At 42.1% G+C, this 20,248-nt stretch overlaps 1 protein-coding gene across 2 annotated transcripts in view; it reads right to left on the bottom strand.

Annotated features, from left to right (window-relative positions):
• FAM71B (family with sequence similarity 71 member B) overlaps nucleotides 1–20,248 on the bottom strand; it is a 58,542-nt gene that overhangs the window by 23,511 nt on the left and 14,783 nt on the right. The window contains exons 3-4 of one of the 2 annotated variants that reach the window (XM_021076699.1): nucleotides 9,369–12,793; nucleotides 5,630–7,936 (exon numbers count right to left, since the gene is read on the bottom strand). In XM_021076699.1, coding sequence (XP_020932358.1) covers nucleotides 6,783–7,936; nucleotides 9,369–9,993 — 1,779 coding nt within the window. In that variant the 5' untranslated portion in view covers nucleotides 9,994–12,793 and the 3' untranslated portion in view covers nucleotides 5,630–6,782. Of the gene's footprint in view, nucleotides 1–5,629; nucleotides 7,937–9,368; nucleotides 12,794–20,248 lie in introns of those variants that run through there. The other variant, XR_002339553.1, reaches the window with a different exon arrangement.

Below are 20,248 nucleotides of genomic sequence, written 5' to 3'. Positions count from 1 at the left end.
AAAAAGGCAGGCAAGCCCTTTTGAATGATTTGTTGTAACTATCACTGTGCTGAAAGTCTACATTTATACTATGCGGAATTTCATCAGAGAAAAGGTAGCTGTGCCATTATCAAACCTGTTATTCAATCATCACAAAAACTATCCATTTTGCTGGTTGCTTGATTTATTTTCCACACAATCCCAAAAGGATCTGGGCTGTATCCAACTCTCTTGAAGTCCATCTCAAATATAAAACAAAGGAGATAATCTTTGATATCTAGGGCTAGACAAAGAGTTCTTAGGATTAACACCAAAAGCATAATTCATAAAAGAAAAAAAGTGATAAATTTGACTTCATCAAATTCAAGCTTTTTTGCTCTTTGAATGATGCTGGTAAGACAATGAAAAGACAAGTTATAAACTGGGAAGAAATATTTACAGAACACACATCTGATAAAGGACTGCTATGCAAAATATGCAAAGGAATCTTAAAATTCAACAATAAGAAAGCAAACAACCCAATTAAAAGCGATTCAGGAGTTCCCGTCGTGGCGCAGTGGTTAACGAATCCGACTAGGAACCATGAGGTTGCGGGTTCGGTCCCTGCCCTTGCTCAGTGGGTTGACGATCCGGCGTTGCCGTGAGCTGTGGTGTTGCCGTGAGCTGTGGTGTAGGTTGCAGACGCGGCTCGGATCCCGCGTTGCTGTGGCTCTGGCGTAGGCCGGTGGCTACAGCTCCGATTCAACCCCTAGCCTGGGAACCTCCATATGCCGCGGGAGCGGCCCAAGAAATAGCAACAATAACAACAAAAAAAGACAAAAGACAAAAAAAAAAAAAAAAAAAAAAAAAAAAAAACCAATTAAAAGCGATTCAAAGACCTTAATAGACATTTCTCCAAGGAATATATATATACACGGATGGAAAATAAATATATGAAAAGATGTCTAAGTGCTCAAGCATCGTATGTGGGAAGAGCTATCAGAATTGTATTAAACCTATATATCAATTTGGAGAAAACTGAAATTTTTACTATATGGAGACTTCCATAAACCTGAAATATTTCTCCATTTACCAAGGTCTTTGATTTCTTTTCTCAGTGTTGTATGGTTTTTAGCATAAAAGTCCTTACAAGTTTTTTGGGTTTTTTGTTTTTTTTGTCTTTAGGGCCACATCTGAAGCATATGGAAGTTCCCAGGCTAGGGGTCAAATCACAGCTATAGAGCTATATCTGCTGGCCTACACCACGGCCACAGCAACGCCAGATCTGAACCGCATCTTTGAACTACACCACAGCTCAGGGCAGATTGTTAACACACTGAGCCAGGATGGGGATCAAACCCGCATCCTCATGGATACTAGTTGGGTTCATTACCAATGAGCCACTGACGGGAACTCCCCTATACAAGTTTTGTTAGATTTACACACAGTATTTTTTTTAACCATTGTAAATGGCTTGTACTTTTAACTTTGATGTTCATGAGTTCATTTCAGATATATAGAAATAAAAATGATTTTGTATTCTATAAACCTGCTGAACTTTTTTTTTTTTTTTTTTTTTTTTTTTTGTCTTTTTGCCTTTTCTAGGACCACTTCCTGCGGCATATGGAGGTTCCCAGGCTAGGGGTCTAATCGGAGCTGTAGCCACTGGCCTACACCAGAGCCACAGCAACACAGGACCCAAGCCATGTCTGCCACCTACACCACATCTCCTGGCAACATTGGATCCTTAACCCACTGAGCAAGGCCAGGGATCGAACCTGAAACCTCATGGTTCCTAGTCAGATTCAAACACTGCGCCACGACGGGAACTCCTGAACTCATTATTTATAGGGACTTTTTTGTAGATTGCTTGGGATTTTCTACATAGACAATGATGTTATCTACAAATTAGGACAGTTTTATGTCTTCCTTTTTGATCTGTGTCTTTTATTTTATCATCCTGCCTATTGCAGTTTCTAAAATTTCCAGCACTCTGTTGAATAAGGGTGGTGAGAGTAGACATTGTTGCCTTGTTCCTGATCCTAGGAGGAAAGCATTCTATCTTTTCATTCTGTGTAATGTTAAATGTAGGGTTTTTTGTAGATGCCTTTTATCAAGTTGAAGAAGTTCCCTCTCTTGCTGTACAGCAGAAATTGGCACAGCATTGTAAATCAACTATACTTGAATAAAAAATAAACTTAAAAAAATTTTTAAAAAAGAAGCTCCGTATTTCTATTTATCGGCGATTTTTCATCATGAATGTTGAATTTTGTCATATACCTTTCCTGCATCAATTGATATATGAGGAGCTCCCGTTGTGGCTCAGTGGTTAATGAATCCAACTAGGAACCATGAGGCTGCAGGTTTGATCCCTGGCCTCCCTCATTGGGTTAAGGATCTGGTGTTGCCGTGAGCTGTGGTGTAGGTGGCAGACTCAGCTTGGATCCTGCATTGCTATGGCTCTGGCATAGGCTGGCAGCTACAGCTCAGATTAGACCTGGGGACCTCCATATGTGGTGGGTACAGCCCTAGAAAAGACAAAAAGACCAAAAAAAAATTGATATATGAGTATGCGATTTTTCCTCTGTAGTATCTTAATGTAGTAGACTACACAGATTTGGAATGGTTGCTTTATATACAGTGTCCTAGATCTTAAGTTACACAAATGAGAGAAATAGGGAAAACTCTGTCTATTCCTTCTTTTCGGAATCCTAAGTCTAACTTGTTCATTTTTGAGTCAGCAGTGAATTGTCAAGGCAATCGATGGGATATTTTCCTTCTTTTTCATATCTACCTGTTCTGAACTTTTTAAAACAGACACAACTGTGCATAAGGAAATGTACTTCATTTTTAAATTATTTAATTTAAAAACCATAAACAGTGCATTATAGCCTCCCTGGCTGTCACCAGCTTTTTTTTACAAGGTTAGTGGAGTCAAAGGAGCAGCAGTATTCATGACAGCTAAATAGTGGAAACAACCCAAATGCTCTGAAACCTGAATGAATGAACAAAATGTTACGGCCTGCCTGTACAATGAAAGATCATTTGATAATAAAAAGGAATGAATTACTGCTACCTAGATGAATATTATGCTAAGTTAAAGAAGCCAGTCAAAAAAAGAAAGTAGAATGGTGGTTGCCAGAGGCTGGGGGAAAAGAGGAGTGGAAGGTGACTGCTAGTGGATACACTGTTTCAAACCGTGGTTATGAAAATGTTCTAAAATTAGTGATGATGGTTGCATGACTCTGTGAATATATTAAAACGACTAAATGGTACACGTCAAAAGGGTGATCTTATTTAGTATGTGAATTATGTTTTAATAAAGCTTTTGTAAAAAAAATAAAGGAAAAAGAACACCTTTTTTAAAAAACAAAAAACAAAAACCTTTCTCATGTTTATATATGTATGTGTGTGGCCAGATTTGAAGTCTGGGTCATTGGTTAGTTAGTAATCAACCATCCATTGCCTCAATGCACTTGCACCAGCAGGATTGCTACCATGGTGATGAATATTGCTATCAAAAATATTGGCCATTATCTGATAGGGTATATTGACTTGATGCCCCAGTTGACATCTGCCTCCAGAGAAGATGCCTGATGCTTTGAAATACGTAGGTATCTGTGCCCGCATCTCTTGATGAACTGTCAAGATAGAAAAGGAAATGCAGAGAAAGTGCCAGGCAGGGCACATTGTGGTAGGCAAGTCCCCACCTCCACTTTATTTCGGTGGCATTTGTGTAAATTGTGGGGCTGCTCAGCTAATGCCCTGCGTAGTGGACAAACGAGGTTCAAGTTAAAGAAGTCCTTTGGGGTGTGGGAATGGGAATGCATAAAACAGGAGAAGAAGGGTAAGCGGTAAAGCCAAGGGCACAGAATGATGAGATTAAGGCATTTGTAGCTGGGATGATTGAGCTTCTGGCAAAGTCAAAACTTGGGGCTTATGTCAAAGGCTTTGGGAAGAGCTCCCCTTTACCTCTCTCCTCTACCCCATGACCCTTCAAGTTTCCAGAAGACTTCCCCCAAACCCCTCTTAGGTCTTAGAGAACATGCCTCTTTCCTACAGAGACCCCACTGCTTCAAGAGTCAACTCCAAGGACATGTTGATCTCCAGACTCTATTGGTCTTTGTGTCTGGGAAATCACAAGGTGGGTTTTTCCAGCTGCCCACCAGGGCACCTGAGAAGGGCTTCCCCTCATCCTCCCAAGCCACCACTCCTCCTATCGTCCAAACCTTATTTCTCACCTCCTCCAGCTCTACCACATACATTTGTTCTGCAGAGAAAGTCCCTAGGTTTTACTGGAAACTCAACTTCCGTCCTAGTAGACTCTGCTGTCACAGAGGAGAATGAGCAAGGCTAGGCAGATGACTCCTAAGTTCATACAAACATCCCTGGTTCTCAGAATCATGTTTCTCTCATCCACCTTTTATCATCTGCTGTTAATAATTTAACGATTTTCAGAGGCTCATGAAATTTATTTACAACTTTTTTTTTTAATTTGAAAAGACTATGTCTTTTTTTTATCATGGACATTTAAAAAATGTTTAATCTGGAGTTCCTGTTGTGGCTCAGCAGTAACAAAGCCGACTAGTTATCCAAGAGGATGTGGGTTCGATCCCTGGCCTCACTCAGTGAGTTAAATATCTGGCGTTGCCGTGAGCTGTGGTGTAGGCTGACAGGTGCAGCTCCAATTCAGCCCCTGGCCTGGGAACTTCCATATGCCATGGATGTAGCCCTAAAAAGCAAAACGCAAATCAATAAAAGTGTGTAATCTTATTTCTAATGTATGATTTTTGCATTTTGAGAATTACTATCCACATGCATACATAAGTTAGGTATCTCGTGAGCACAGAGCATTTTGGATTATTCTTTTTTTTTTCTTGACAATCGTTCTAAACATTTTCTGTGTTCCTGGAGAGTGAGTATTCCTATAACTTAGAATTTTTATTTTGTACTCATTGAAAGATATCCTTCAGAAATAGACCCTTTGTCATCTATCTTTTTTGGTGCATATATTAAAAGGAAAACAAAAGTGAAATAAATTGGTTAAGGTATTTCTAAGGCAGTGACTGCCACCTGATTGACAGCAATATAAAAACCATCCTGACGCCAGAGATGTTAAAATAAAATACATAAAATAATACATTCCCACAGACATACCCCTTTGCTTCACAGAACAACCCTCACTCGATCGAAGCTTGCATATGTATCTTCCAGCCCATCCTTCCCTCCTTTTCACCTTGTCCATACCCACTATTGAGAATTTTGTGTTTATCCCATTTTCCTGTACACTTTTAGCAAATGGGTGCCCCCACACACATTGTTTGATCTTCTTTTTGAACTTTTCTACAAATGGAACTATATCATATGTATTTTTCTGACTTGCTTTGATTATTCAACATTACATGGGATTCATGCATGCTAACTTCTATGGCTGCTGTCATTTTTTTTTTTTTTTTTTTGTCTTTTTGCTATTTCTTTGGGCCGCTCCCACGGCACATGGAGGTTCCCAGGTAGGGGTCTAATCGGAGCTGTAGCCACGGGCCTACACCAGAGCCACAGCAACGTGGGATCCGAGCCGCATCTGCAACCTACACCACAGCTCACGGCAACGCCGGATCGTTAACCCACTGAGCAAGGCCAGGGACCGAACCCGCAACCTCGTGGTTCCCAGTCGGATTCGTTAACCACTGCACCACGACGGGAACTCCGGCTGCTGTCATTTTCACTGTTGTATAATATGCACTGCAGGCATGTACCACAATGTATCAGTTGTCCTGTTTGATGAACGTTTGGACTCTTTCCAGGGCTTTGCTATTACAAGTTGATTTTTTTTTAATTGAATCATAGTTGATTATCAAGGTTGTGCTAATTTCTGCTGTACGGCAAAGTGATTCAGTTATACATGACTTCTTTTTTATTATTCTTTTCCATTGTAGTTTATCATAGGACACTGAATATAGCCCTCTGTGCTATACAATAAGACTTTGTTTTACACATTGTTTGACTATATACATTCTCCTAGGTGTCTCCTGGCAAGCACATGTGAGAGTTTCTCCAGAATATATATCCAGGGGGGAAAAGAATTATTAATCTTAGATCTGGGTGAACAAACCTTTTCAGCCAAATGCCCGAGAATAAATATTTTAGACTTTGCAGGCCATGCGGTTTCTGACTCAATCACTCAAATCTGTCACTTTAATGTGAAAGCAGCCTTATACAATATATAAATGAATGGCTGTATCTATATTCCAATAAAACTTTATTTATAAAACCAGGCAGTTGGCAAGATTGGGCCCCCAGGCTGCCAATTTCTGACCAAGATGAGAAACTTTGCTCTTCTGATTGCTTATGCATGGTGCTGCACCCCCTCGTTCCCCCCCTCCCCGATTATCCTGTCCTGTCTTCACTTAGTCTATGGACTGAACAGAATAACCCTGTTTAGGGACCTTCAGGAAGAAGTTGGACATGGGGACGGGGGTGATGGTGATGCTCCCCAGCCTATAGTCTGTGACTTGCAGCAGACTCTTGGGGAAGCCAAAGGCAGAGAGGGGTCGATGCAGGGCAGGGCACTTAGGCTGGCTCTGGTGGGCATGAGTGAGAGGTGCGGCTCTACTTGACTGGAGGCTGGGGGTCTCAGGCTGCAGCACAGGTCACATCACAGAAGCCACTGTGAAGTCACTACCAGTCAAGGGGACATAGACATTCAAACAGAAGATAGGCTTTCTTTTGGAGTTGTATAGTTTATTAAAGAAAGCTGGAATTGACTCTCCAGGGAGCCTTCCCTGAGGCTGGGTCCCCATGGCATCTCCTGCCTTGGCTTCTATCTAAATGGATTTGGTCTCAATGATGATGGTCTCCATCGTCTCGGACCTCATGGTACCACAGATCTCCAGGTCCTGGCCCACCGGGGCTTTCTCTACCCTGGCCTCTAGGTTGCGTTTCTCTACTGCCTGAGCCACAAAGTCTACCTCTCTGTCGTGTGTGACCGCTGTTTTTGAACCAGGAATGACTCTGATGCTCCTGAAGAAAGAGGTGATCTTACTGGATTTCTTACTTAAGGTACCCGAGCTGGTGGTAGACCTGCTCTTGCCCAGCTTGTGAGTTGCCCTCCCCTCCTTGGTGGTGGAGCTGCGGCTGCCACCCTTGTGAGAGCCACGTCCTCTGCCCCTGGTGCCGCTCTGCCCCTTTTCTTTTTTGTCATCTCTGTTCCCATGGTCGGATAAGGACCTGTGGGAGGATGATTTCCGGGTCTTGTCCCCTCCTGTCCTGTGGTGGCTTTCACCCGTCCTGCGATGGCGGGAACTTTTCCTAGATGAAGACTTGTCCTTCCTTTCTCTTCTTTCCTTTTTTTCCTTCCGGGCTCCAGTGCTGGGGTGGGAGACCTTCTGGCTTCCATCCCTTTCACACATGTAGCCTTCACTCTGCAAGGTGGAGACGAGGGGGGGTGCAGCCTGGCCTTCGGCTCTTCCTGCAGCAGGCGAACCGGTGGTCACCGTGCCTGCAAACACCAAGCTTGTGCTGCTCTCTGGACTATCCCCGCCCATTGAGGATGTGCTGGCAGCACCCACGAGGGCCAGGTTCGTACCTTCCGAGGATATGTTGGCAGCACCCGCAATGGCCTTGCTGGCCCTGCTTTCTCCAGAACTTTTGGTGGTAGCTCCCGCTAGGGCCATGCTCACCTGGCTGGTGCCTGTGCTCTTGGTTGCCGCCAAGCTCACAGCGCCCGTGGTAGAGCCTGTTCCCACCCCCGCCACTGCCACTCCTCCTCCAGTGCTCATTCTGGACCCTGCTACAGCCAGGCCCAGGCCCTCAGTGGTGCCTGCTGCTGCTGCTCCTTCGGCACTTTTCTTGGCTAGATCTGAGCCCTGGGGCACATGCTGGATTCCCTCTCCCCCGACGTAAGCACCAGAGCCTGCTCCAGACACGTCCCGAAGCTTCTGAAGCTCAACCTCATCCTGATCCCTTTCTCTGTGGTGCTCTGGGGTCTGTGCCAAGGGGAGGAGAAACAGGTAAGAAAGAGACGACAGAGAGGGGTTCAGAACTGCCTGCTCATCTCTCATCCTGGAGCAGAGCAACTCACAGCCTTATAATTAGAATAACCTTTGAAATCATCTAGTCCAAGTTCTCATTTGATGCACGATCCCATCTATAGAACTCCTATCAACGGGCCACTTCAATTTGCTTGAACAATCCCAGGGCCAAGGAAAGCACTGGTACAATTCTCCACTGTCATACACTTTTTTTTTTTTTTTTTTTTTTTTTTGCTTTTTAGGGCTGCATCCATGGTATATGGAAGTTCCCAGGCTAGGGGTCTAATCGGAGCTACAGCTGCAGGCCTACACCAGAGCCACAGCAATGCAGGAACTGAGCCACATCTGTGAACTACATCACAGCTCATGACAATGCCTAATCCCTGACCCACTGAGCAAGGCCAGGGATCGAACCTACATCCTCATGGATACTAGTCAGATTCATTTCCACTGCACCACAAAGGGCACTCCAATCATCATACACTTTAATTGCGTACACTTGTACTTCTGTCTGCAGCACAGGTTCCTAGGAGTGGGGAATGCCAGGAAGGCATGCACACATTCTACATTTTGGTGACTACTGTGCTTGTGCAAATACACACAGGGATTGGGCTATCTCTTCTTTTTAGGGCCACACCTGTGGCATATATTGAGGTCCCCAGACTAGGGGTCAAATTGGAGCTGCAGCTGAGGCCTACGCCACAGCCATGGCAACACCGGATCTGAGCTGCATCTGTGACCTACGTGATTTTAATCAGCACATGGCAGTGATGGAGAAACAGGACTTCCTAATTGTTAATGATGTTCCACAACTGATGAGACTACTTCGGCTGGGGTAAGTGTTCAAAGAGAGGTAAGATAATCAGGATGTAGAAGGGAATACAACCCTCGGGATGAGACCAGTATGGCTGTACCTAAACTCTCTGAAATTCACCCTTGGGGGACAATTTTGAGAAGTGCTCAGGACCTCTCCATAGTGATGGGTCATGGGGCCCTGAGCCTTTTCTTTTCTTTTTTTCAGAGCTGCACGCATGGCATATGAAAGTTCCGAGGCTAGGGGTCGAAGTGGAGCTGCAGCCACCAGCCTACACCACAGCCACAGCAGTGCAGGAGCTGAGCCTGTAGACCTACACTACAGCTCACGGCAACACCAGATCTTTAATCCACTGAGCGAGCTCATGGAGCGAACCTGTGTCCTCACAAATATTAGTCGGGTTTGTTACCGCTGAGCCGTGATGGGAACTACCTGTCCCTGAGCCTTTTCAACAATGGAAGGTATTTCCCAGGTGACCCTCAGAGAGCACCAAAGGCTTTGAAGGACCAGCTTTGCCCTGCTCTCCCAAAGCCCCATGCCCTGTTTGCTTGGGTCTCTGTAGGTGCTTACCAATAATAGGCTTTTGTCATCCTCTGTTGTCACGTCTCCAGTTTGGAGCGTTGGGGTACTGCTGCAGCTCTCTACTGGTGGTCTCAGGAGATAGACAAGCTTTTCCCAATAGCAAAAGAGATCTTCTCGTGCATCTGAAGAGGGGCACAGCTGCAGATAAAAAGTACGGCCAGTGGCAAGCTTCAGGCGCAGCTGCTGTTTCTCGCGGTCGTGGATGGAGATCTTAACAAACTTCAAGGGAAGCAGCCTGGTGAGCTCTAGGGTCTTGGCGGGCTTGCGACCTCTCCCCTTGGTGGGCCGGGTGTATCGGACATGCTCTTCGCAGACTTTCGTTGGTCGGGCCAGCAACATGACATCAGGTAGTGGGAGGATGGGGCTGGTGGATGCAATGCCCACAGTCACCATTCGGACTCGGTTGTGGACGTCAATCACCTCTCCTTTCTTGCTGATTTGGATAAAGTCGCTCTCAAACATGGGTGCGTACTTGAAAATATCATACTCTCCCCCCTTGTACAGCTGTCGTTGCAGGTCCCCCATGGAAGTATTGAACACACCCATTGAACGGTAGCTGTTGGCCGTGTAATAAGGTAACAAACATTCACTGCTCATGGTTCTCTTCATGCAAGATAGCTCCACCAGCCACAAACTGAGTCGCCGAGAGAGGGAGGGAAGGCAACTGCCCCTCTCCCTGCGGGGCTCTGCCTAAGTCTCTTGGCGCCATCACCTTTATCCTCCGCAGTCCTTTGTGACCTGTCACCATCACACACCCCTTTGTCCAGCCTCCAAGCAGTTACCCCCTTGAGGCAGGGTCCCCAGCCTCCCTTCAAACAAACCACCATCTCTGGGGCCCACGCTGATGCTGCCAGGGTGTAGGCGTGAATAGGCTGGGTCTTCTTTCTAATCATTATGTTGGGCTGCATCATTTATAAAACCATTCTGCCTTTTGTAAATATCTGGGTGGTGTCCAGTTTTGTTATTGTTGTTACAAACCTCCCTGCAAATGTATTTTTGCTTCTGCTGAACGATGTCCTGGGGATAAAATCTTGGAAGTGGACTGTGCTTGCTAAGGGCAGGGATCCCTCTGGGATTACTGTTCTCTGTGTCCCCTGCACAGTGCAGGCAGGAACTCAGAAGGCATGCTGTCAAAACCACAGTCCTAACTGTCCAGTGGTTTCTAGGAGATGGAAAATTTTTTCACCCATTTGCTCATTTCAAGGAGGCCAGTTTTTAAAACCATAATTTTGTGGTAAGGACTGAGGCTCAGGATAATCTTGCTCAGGATCAGAATGCAGAGCTAGATTCTACTCCAGTCTTAAGCAAGGTCAGGCCTTTTCTCTGTCTCCAGTTGCATGGCCCACCATCAGGCTCTCATTCAATACCAAATATGGAATCATTCATGGTTAGCAATAGGTGTGGGGACCCCAGAACATTGACGTCTTGAATCACCATAGGGTTTCCCACATTTGTCTGCCTGCTGCTGCACTTTTGATGTCTACCTGATAAACCATTGATGTTTTGTTTCTTTGAAAAGCTCTTCAGAGAAATTACGGCAAAGACGTCTTTCTGGAGTTTTTGTACTTTGCCCAAGGTGATGAATCCAAATTCCCCCTCCCCCAGTTAAAAGACTACATTTAAAATAAAAATATGTCCCCCAAACTCAGTGATGACTTTGTGAAGGTCTTGAAATAACCCCCCCATCCACTGGCAAATGCGCTTTTTTATACTCTTAGTGCCTACGGCCATACCTAACAAATTGCAGCTTTTCAGTAAATATAAACTTGCTTATGCCCACTGGGATTCATTCTTTCATTTGTTTAGTCAACAAAATTTATTGAGCAAACTTTATTTTCAAGACCAGCTAGCAAATGGAAATGCAGAGAGAAAGATCCCCACACCTCTGAAGAATGACACCTTTTTTTTTTCTGAAGACATTAACTGACTTCTCCAAAAATTAAAGTGTCTTATATTCTGTTGTGAAGAGATAATTGCCAAAAGCTAGCATTATTAGGTTTTAAAGTAAATTTCTATACTCTCAATTGTTTGTTCTTCTCAGAAGTCCATTTCTGCTCATAGAAAATGATCAAATTTGTAGTAGTTACCAGAGACAGGAGTAGGGGGTAGGGACAGGGGGAATTGGAAGAATACAGTCGAAAGGTATAAACTTCCAGTTAGAAGGTAAATAAGTGCACTAGGGGTATAACAAACAACATAAATATAATTAATGCTGCTGTATGGTACAGGTGAAAATTGTTAGGACAGTAAATCCTAAGAGTTCTCATCACAAGAAAAAATTCTACTTCTGTAGTCTTGCATCTGTATAAGATGATGGATGTTCACTAAACTTGTGGAAATCACTTCACGATGTATGTAAATCAAATCATTATGCTGTACACCTTAAATTTATACAGTGCTGTACATCAATTATACCTTAATAAAACTTTAAGAAAAAAAAGAGTCCACTTCCGATCAATGGACGCCCTGATTAGATTAATGAGAGAAATCATAATTATACTATTAGGAACTTACTTTAAACCAAGCACAGTGCTAAACACTTTACATTCTTTTAAATATGTGAATTCACAAACAGCCCTATAAAATGTAGGGACAACTACTATTCGTATTTTATAGAGGAGGAAATCAAAGCTCAGAGAAGTAAATTTATCAAGGTCACAAGATACCACAAGCATAGGTAAGTCCCTGTATATGGCAATGGTTAAACTGCAGTACACCAGGTCACTCAGAGAGAACATAGATATACAAGTACTACGCAGTGTAAATTCATCAATTCATTTGATTAATATTATTAAGTGTCTACTTTTTGCGAGGCCCTGTCCTAGGTGCTAGGAATGCAGCAGTGGACAAAACAAAAAAATATTCTCACTTTCCTGGAGCTTGTATGTAGACAAAAAAATGAGTCAAATATATGATGCGTCAGGTTCTAGGAAGTGCTATGGAGAGAGATAAAGCCGGTAAGTAGGGTGGGAGTCTGTGCATGGCAAGGGAGCTGGAAATGGTGGTTAAGGAAGATTCCCGTCAGAAGTCACCTTTGAGCAAAGACCTCAAGAAGGCCAAGGAGGAAGCCATGCAGACCTCTGGGGAGTAGCCTGTTTTCAGAGGGAATAGCAAGGGCCCAGCTCCTAACGTGGGAGTGTTCCTGGTATGTTATAAGAACACCAATGCGGCTTCAGTGACAAGATTGGAGTGAGAGAGAGTGGTTGGAGATGAGGCCAAGAAGCAACTGTGGCTGGTGAAGGCAGGGAAGCAGATCATGTGGGAAGGACCTTGTAGGACATTATGAGGGCTTTAGCTCTGCTTGAAGTGGGAGATGATCTGACTTACCTACATGGAGAATCATTCTGGCCGCCTTGTTTCAAAGAGACCATAGAGATGTAACTGGATGGGGATGGAGACTGGGTAGCTCCTGCAAGAGATGATGATGGGTAAGAAGTGGGTGGGAGCAGTGAAACTAAGAAGAGTGATAAGCTACTAGACATGTTTTGACTGACGACAAAATAACAGTTACATATACTGATGTTGGACAATTTTCAATAAATATCAGTAAGTAAAAAAGCAGGTTATGAAAGAGCATATATAGTACGTCATGCCTTTTTTTAAAAAAAAATTTCAGTGTGTGTATTTGTGTGAAAAGATGCATAGGGAAACTGGTAACAGAGCGATCTTGGGATAACTTGTTAGCTAAGGGAAATGGTAGAATGGAGACTTAGCTTTCCAGGGCATGCTGTTCTGTACCTTTCAGATTTTATTCTATTGCCTAACTACTTGCACAAAAATAAATAATATTTTAAGTTTACAGATTTATAAAAATGTTGTATCAGTGAAGTAACGTTTTTAGAGTATTCATTGATTGAAACCTTGATATAGAAAAGAAGTAAATAGATAGCTTCAAATTTTACTCTCTGGAACAAAATTTTAGAATTTGAGAACCAAAGTACAAAATAGCATTCAAAAAATTAATTTTCTGATTTTTCTTAAAGACCTTCCAAAAATGTATCTGCTTTTCCCCAAGTTTAAAAGTCTGACACATCCCCTAACAAAAAAAATGGAGATCAGTAAGTCAAGACATATTTATTGATTGCTAACTATGTACCATTGAGCTAAGAGCATTTGGGTTGTCAAAATATAAGTTTTGAAAATTTTAGAACATAACCCCACACATATACATGAAGACAAGTCAGAGATTTAATTAACTCATCGGCGAGGGAATCAGCATGATGATAAAGCTGGTTCAAAGGAGAATTAGAGGATTAGGCATTGTCATTGAAGAAAGAATGTCGGACTAACTTTGCAAGATTAGACACCAAATTGGTAAAATGTCTGCAGGGCAATGAAGTCACAACTATTAGGGTTATCTATTTTTTACTAAATAGAATCATTTGCATCTCTTCTTAATGAAAATCTAGTCATTATTACAGAACTTCACAGAGTCTGAGTCTTTAATCAATAATAGATAACCTTCTTAGGGTGATGAAAACGTGCTAAAATTACACTGTGATAGTTTCATAACTCTGTGAATACCTGAAAAACCATTAAACTGTACATTTTCAATGGATGAATGTTTGGTCTGTGAAGCTGTTAAAAATAATAGAAATATTTTAGTTTTGATTTATTAACCCAATCCCATTGTCCTACTTCCTTCTCAGATAATCATGTAATCCTGGGGCAGGTATGTAAATGATGCTTTAATATGACCTTGAAAGTACAAGTATAAAGTATTATTTGCTTTATAATTTTTCCTATCTACAAATGTTTGGTAATTATTATCAAAGACTATAATGAAGTAGGTATAAGCCAGCACCCTAACTTCAGAAAGCTTACAGTCCAAGAGAACACACTGAAGAGACAGAACAACACAGGAGGACACAAATACATGAGAGAAAAATAGCGAATGCGTTGAATGAATGGACCTAATAACGCTCGTCTCAATATTTAAACCAACAATGTTTTGTAAGAAGTGAAACTGCCCAAACCACAATTCTAAGGATAGTTTGCCATACATTTTTAATTGGCCTAAGACTGAAGATACATGAGGCGTGAAAACACAACATGCTATATGTATGATGTGCTGAGTATAGGCAGACATGCAAGATGACAACTGGCTGAAGCCTACCTATTTCTCATGGGAAGAGGTTTCAAGTCAATAGCTTTTGTTCCCTATCTATTACTTTGAAAAGCGAGGCAAGCAGACAGCTATATATAGCTTTTTCAAAGAGTGTGCTGCCTGAGAGGGCACTGTGAGCTAGGCAGGATGTGAGGGTGGGGAGATTTCCATACTGTACACAGTAGGTATCTGCTGGGTAAATCCCCTGGCCTAAAATACAATCCACAGCCCTTTTATGTCGACACTGCTAAACCCAGGTGGCGTGGGATGAGCTGCGGTTAGCCTTGGGCACCTAGGACTTGAGGGAGCCAGCCTGATTTCTGCCTCCCCTTCAGGCTGTCAGAGGAAGACCATAGTTAACCTCGACTCTTCCCCTCAGGGCCAGTATGCAAATAAGTTTGCTTCTGCCTTAGGTTTCAAAAGAACAGGAGTTGGTATCGATGAAACAAGTAGACAGGTGATCTAAACAATTTTATGTCTCAATATGATGATCCAACGAGTGTCACCTCTCTTCCCCTCCTACTCACTTTCTGCTCCCTTCCTGTTTCTGTCCTGGGCCACATGTACCCACTTGGAGCCAAAATTCTGCCCTGCTCTGCACGGTCTTTTGACTATTTCCTTCTCTTGGCTTCCAATTTTGCTATATTTACAAGCCATGACACATTCCATCTCAGTCTATATATCTATTCCTTTGATGTTATGTTGAAGAAATTTGCAATTACATACATATACAAATCATAAAACAGTTAACATTTAAGATAAAAATAAAGATTAGAAAATGTAGAGGTGGGAGGTGGTAAATAACTAAGATGATTACTGCAATTAAGTATTAAATTTAACTCTTGGCAGGTCGCTTGTGGTTCAATGAGTTAAGGATCTGTGTTGTCACTGCTGTGACGTGGGTTGCTACGGTGGCATGGGTTTGATCCCTGGCCCAGGGAACTTCTGCATGTCTCAGGCATGGCAAATAAATAAATATATAGATAGATAGATACACTGTGAAAACATACTTGAAGAAAGTAAAATAAATATTAACTTTGATTATCTCTGAGAGGTGAGACTAGAAGTGATTATTTTGTTTGTCTATTTGATGGTTGGCTCTTTCCAGCAAGAATATATTTCACTTTTGTAAATAGAAATATCTATATTTCAAAAAATTAGGTCTAAGATCTAAGGTCTACTAGTCACATTAGTTATCACTATCTTCTACTAATCGAACCAATTATTTCTGACAAAGGATATATTTTTCTTTGATTTTAAATTGGTTAAGTAAAAAATTATTTCCCAATATTGTCTTTTTCAATGAGAGAAATTAAAAAACCTAAACATCTCTCTACCCTCCCAGTTCCTTGCTTGATATATACACTTTCTGAAATCGCTCTACACATGTACATCTATATTAATATAAACACAAAACACTTTTATGTAAAAATGGAATTACGCCATACACAATCTATCTTAACAATGTATCTTTCATTTTTTCCTTTCTGGCTGCCCCATAGCATATGGAGTTCCTGGGCCAGGGATCATTTCTGAGCCTTAGTTGTGACCTAAGCCACAAACTCACCAACACCAGATCCTTAACCCACTGTGCCAGGCCAGGGACTGAACCTGCTTCCTGGGGCTCCCAAGATGCTGCCAATCCCGTTGTGCCACAATAGGAACTCCTTAACAATATTTCTTATGCTTTTTTAGAATGATACATTATAGAGATTCTTCATTCCTTTTCATGATCTTAGAGTGTTCTATTGATCGATGCACCATAGAATCATTTAATCTGTTTCTCACTGAGGAACATATGGATTGTTTCTATTACAAACAGCACCACAGGGAACTTTCTGTGCAAAGATCTGTATATGCTTATGCAATTTTTTTCTCTAGGATTAATAGTTTTACAAGAAATATATATTTTTTTAATTTTTCACAAAAAAGAGGCCATATAATTACTGAAATATTCTAGGTATGACTTTCTTCATCTTCTTCTTTCTTTCTTTCTGTTTTTTTTTTTTTTTTCTTTTGGCTGCATGCAAGGCATACATAAGCTCCTGAGCCAGGGACTGAACCTGTGCCACTGCAGAGACAACACCAGCAGGAACTCCCTGGGTATCACTCTTAAACAGATATGAATAAATCTGATCAAGTTTAGATGAGAGCCACAAGGAAAATAATAGAATTCATGTCCTAAGAACACAGTTGAAGAATCTCTTTGTCCTGGACACAGGAGGGCTCTGCAGTTATGTAAAAAGCATCTTCACTTACATAAATGGCTATTCCCTGGACCAGAGAAGAGAGCTGGAATTGCAGGACTGCAAATGATAGCACAAAGAAGACAGGCTTTTAGTCAGGGTAAAGGTGAGTTCAGTTATTGATAAGCTGACAACCTCTCCCTGCTCACAGCCCACATGGCTGGGTAGGGCTAACTCCAGGAAAGGGTGCAGGCCTAGAAATAGACAACAGAATTTTCTTTTCTTTTCTCTTTTCTTTTCTCTTTTCTTTTCTTTTCTTTTCTTTTTTCTTTTCTTTTCTTTTCTTTTCTTTCTTCCTTCCTTCCTCCTTCCTTCCTTCCTTCCTTCCTTTCCTTTCTCGTTCTTTGCACATTTCAGGGCCGCACTTTCAGCATATGAAGGTTCCCAAACTAGAGGTCCAATCAGACCTACAGTTGCCAACTTACAGCACAGCCACAGCAACATCAGATCTCAGCCACATCTGCAACCTATACCACAGCTCATGGCAACACCAGATCCTTAACCCACTGAGGCCAGGGATTAAATCCGCAACCCCATGGTTCCTAGTCAGATTCGTTTCCACTGTGCCACAACGGGAACTCCAACAACAGAATATTCTGTTGCCTTGGCTGTAGTGATTGAGGTACATGTTAGCAAGTCACCCCGGCCAGGACAATGAGTCACAGTTCTGAGACTTTTGCTGGAACTATTAGGAAAAAGAATCCAGTTCCACTGGGGAATGTCAGCCTATAACTCCTGGCAGTCATTTTGCCACCACAGAGGAAAGCCTGCCTAAGTGTGACACTGACACAAAGCTAAGAAATGAAAATCAAAATTTCTGATGTCTTCCAACCTCAAACTCCCTGTCCATCCCCCTTGGGGTTAGTAGATGCAAACTATTACATTTAGAATGGATAAGCAAGGAGGTTCTTACTGTACAGCACAGGGAACTATATACAATCTCTAGGGGTAGAACATGATGGAAGATAGTATGAGAAAAAGAATGTATATACATGTATGACTGGGTCATGATTTCTGCTGTACGGCAGAAATTGACACAATACTGTAAGTCAACTATACTCTAATAAAAATTAAACAATGACGTCATGTATTTTTTTTAAAGTAGCTGAACCTGTAGTGCCAGGCTGAATGGGTATTTTTTCTTCATTATAAGAGGTTAAATGAGCTTTTCCAACTCAGTTTCACTGAGGTCTCAAAGGCCTAAAATGATACAACAAAAGCAATCAAATGCCTTTCTACCCTGTGATGGAATACCTTATCAGCCATGCTTGACACGAAAGGAAGCAAAATAAGTTCTGCCAGCAATAGTTTGTGCCCACCTGCAGTCTTTAGAAAACAAAAGCTTGACAAATCAAGAGAGAGAGTTTTGGGTACACCGTGCATTTCCTCTCACAACCCACCCAGGAAGAAGGGGAACAGGTGTTCACATCTACCAGAAGACAAGGGACAGGAACTTTAAAGGATTGTTCACTAGCTTGTCATAAGTGTCATAGAGTTTAGGAGATGGAGGACTGTTGCCTAAATCCCATTTGGAGAAACGTGAGGAAAAGCTTGTGAAAGAGCTCCTTGTTGTGTGTCAGAGGGAGAAGAGGCTGCACTTGGGGCCCATGGTACACCCATCAGGGAACACCTGAGTCTTCCACTAGAGCATGGGAGGGAAGTGACATTTTCAAGGAAAAATTTCCCAAGAGGACACTCAAGCTGGGCAAAGGGATCCCAACAGTATTAGAAGGAGCAGGAGATACAATGAAGGTGGACCAGTAGACCCCCCAAGAACTGAAGGTTGTACTCATGGGGAGTCAGACTGGCAGCTCCCACATCAGAGAACTGCTATCAGATGAATGGATTAAGATGATGTGGTACCTATACACAATGGAATACTACTCAGCCATAAAAAAGAATGAAAAAGTATCATTTGCAGTAACATGGATGCAACTAGAGATTCTCATATTATGTGAAATAAGTCAGAAAGAGGAAGAAAAATGCTATGTGATATCACTTATGTGTGGAATCTAAAATATGGCACAGATGAAACTATTTACAGAATAGAAACATACTCACTGACATGGATAACTGACTTGTAGTTGCCAAGGGAGAGGGGGAGGAAGCCGGATGGACTGTGAGTTTGGGAATAATAGATGCAAACTATCACATTTAGAATGGATAAGCAAGGAGGTTCTTACTGTACAGCACAGGGAACTATATACAATCTCTTGGGGTAGAACATGATGGAAGATAGTATGAGAAAAAGAATGTATATACATGTATGACTGGGTCATGATTTCTGCTGTACGGCAGAAATTGACACAATACTGTAAGTCAACTATACTCTAATAAAAATTAAACAATGACGTCATGTATTTTTTTAAAGTAGCTGAACCTGTAGTGTCAGGCTAAATGGGTATTTTTCTTCATTATAAGAGGTTAAAGGAGCTTTTCCAACTCAGTTTCACTGAGGTCTCAAAGGCCTAAAATGATACAACGAAAGCAATCAAATGCCTTTCTATCCTGTGATGGAATACCTTATCAGCCATGCTTGACACGAAAGGAAGCAAAATAAGTTCTGCCAGCAATAGTTTGTGCCCACCTGCAGTCTTTAGAAAACAAAAGCTTGACAAATCAAGAGAGAGAGTTTTGGGTACACCGTGCATTTCCTCTCACAACCCACCCAGGAAGAAGGGGAATAGGTGTTCACATCTACCAGAAGACAAGGGACAGGAACTTTAAAGGATTGTTCACTAGCTTGTCATAAGTGTCATAGAGTTTAGGAGATGGAGGACTGCTGCCTAAATCCCATTTGGAGAAACGTGAGGAAAAGCTTGTGAAAGAGCTCCTTGTTGTGTGTCAGAGGGAGAAGAGGCTGCACTTGGGGCCCATGGTACACCCATCAGGGAACACCTGAGTCTTCCACTAGAGCATGGGAGGGAAGTGACATTTTCAAGGAAAATTTTCCCAAGAGGACAATCAAGCTGGGCAAAGGGATCCCAACAGTATTAGAAGGAGCAGGAGATACAATGAAGGTGGACCAGTAGACCCCCCAAAGAACTGAAGGTTGTACTCATGGGGAGTCAGACTGGCAGCTCCCACATCAGAGAACTGATATCAGATGAATGGATTAAGATGATGTGGTACCTATACACAATGGAATACTACTCAGCCATAAAAAAGAATGAAAAAGTATCATTTGCAGTAACATGGATGCAACTAGAGATTCTCATATTATGTGAAATAAGTCAGAAAGAGAAAGAAAAATGCTATGTGATATCACTTATGTGTGGAATCTAAAATATGGCACAGATGAAACTATTTACAGAATAGAAACATACTCACTGACATGGATAACTGATTTGTAGTTGCCAAGGGAGAGGGGGAGGAAGCCGGATGGACTGTGAGTTTGGGAATAATAGATGCAAACTATCACATTTAGAATGGATAAACAATGAGATCCTGCTGTATAGCACAGTGAATTATATCCAATCTCACGATAGAATATGAGAAAGAGAATGTATGT

The sequence above is a fragment of the Sus scrofa genome, chromosome 16, assembly GCF_000003025.6.
Source record: "Sus scrofa isolate TJ Tabasco breed Duroc chromosome 16, Sscrofa11.1, whole genome shotgun sequence".
NCBI classification, from domain to species: domain Eukaryota; kingdom Metazoa; phylum Chordata; class Mammalia; order Artiodactyla; family Suidae; genus Sus; species Sus scrofa.
This window is presented reverse-complemented; position numbering and strand designations above follow the sequence as displayed.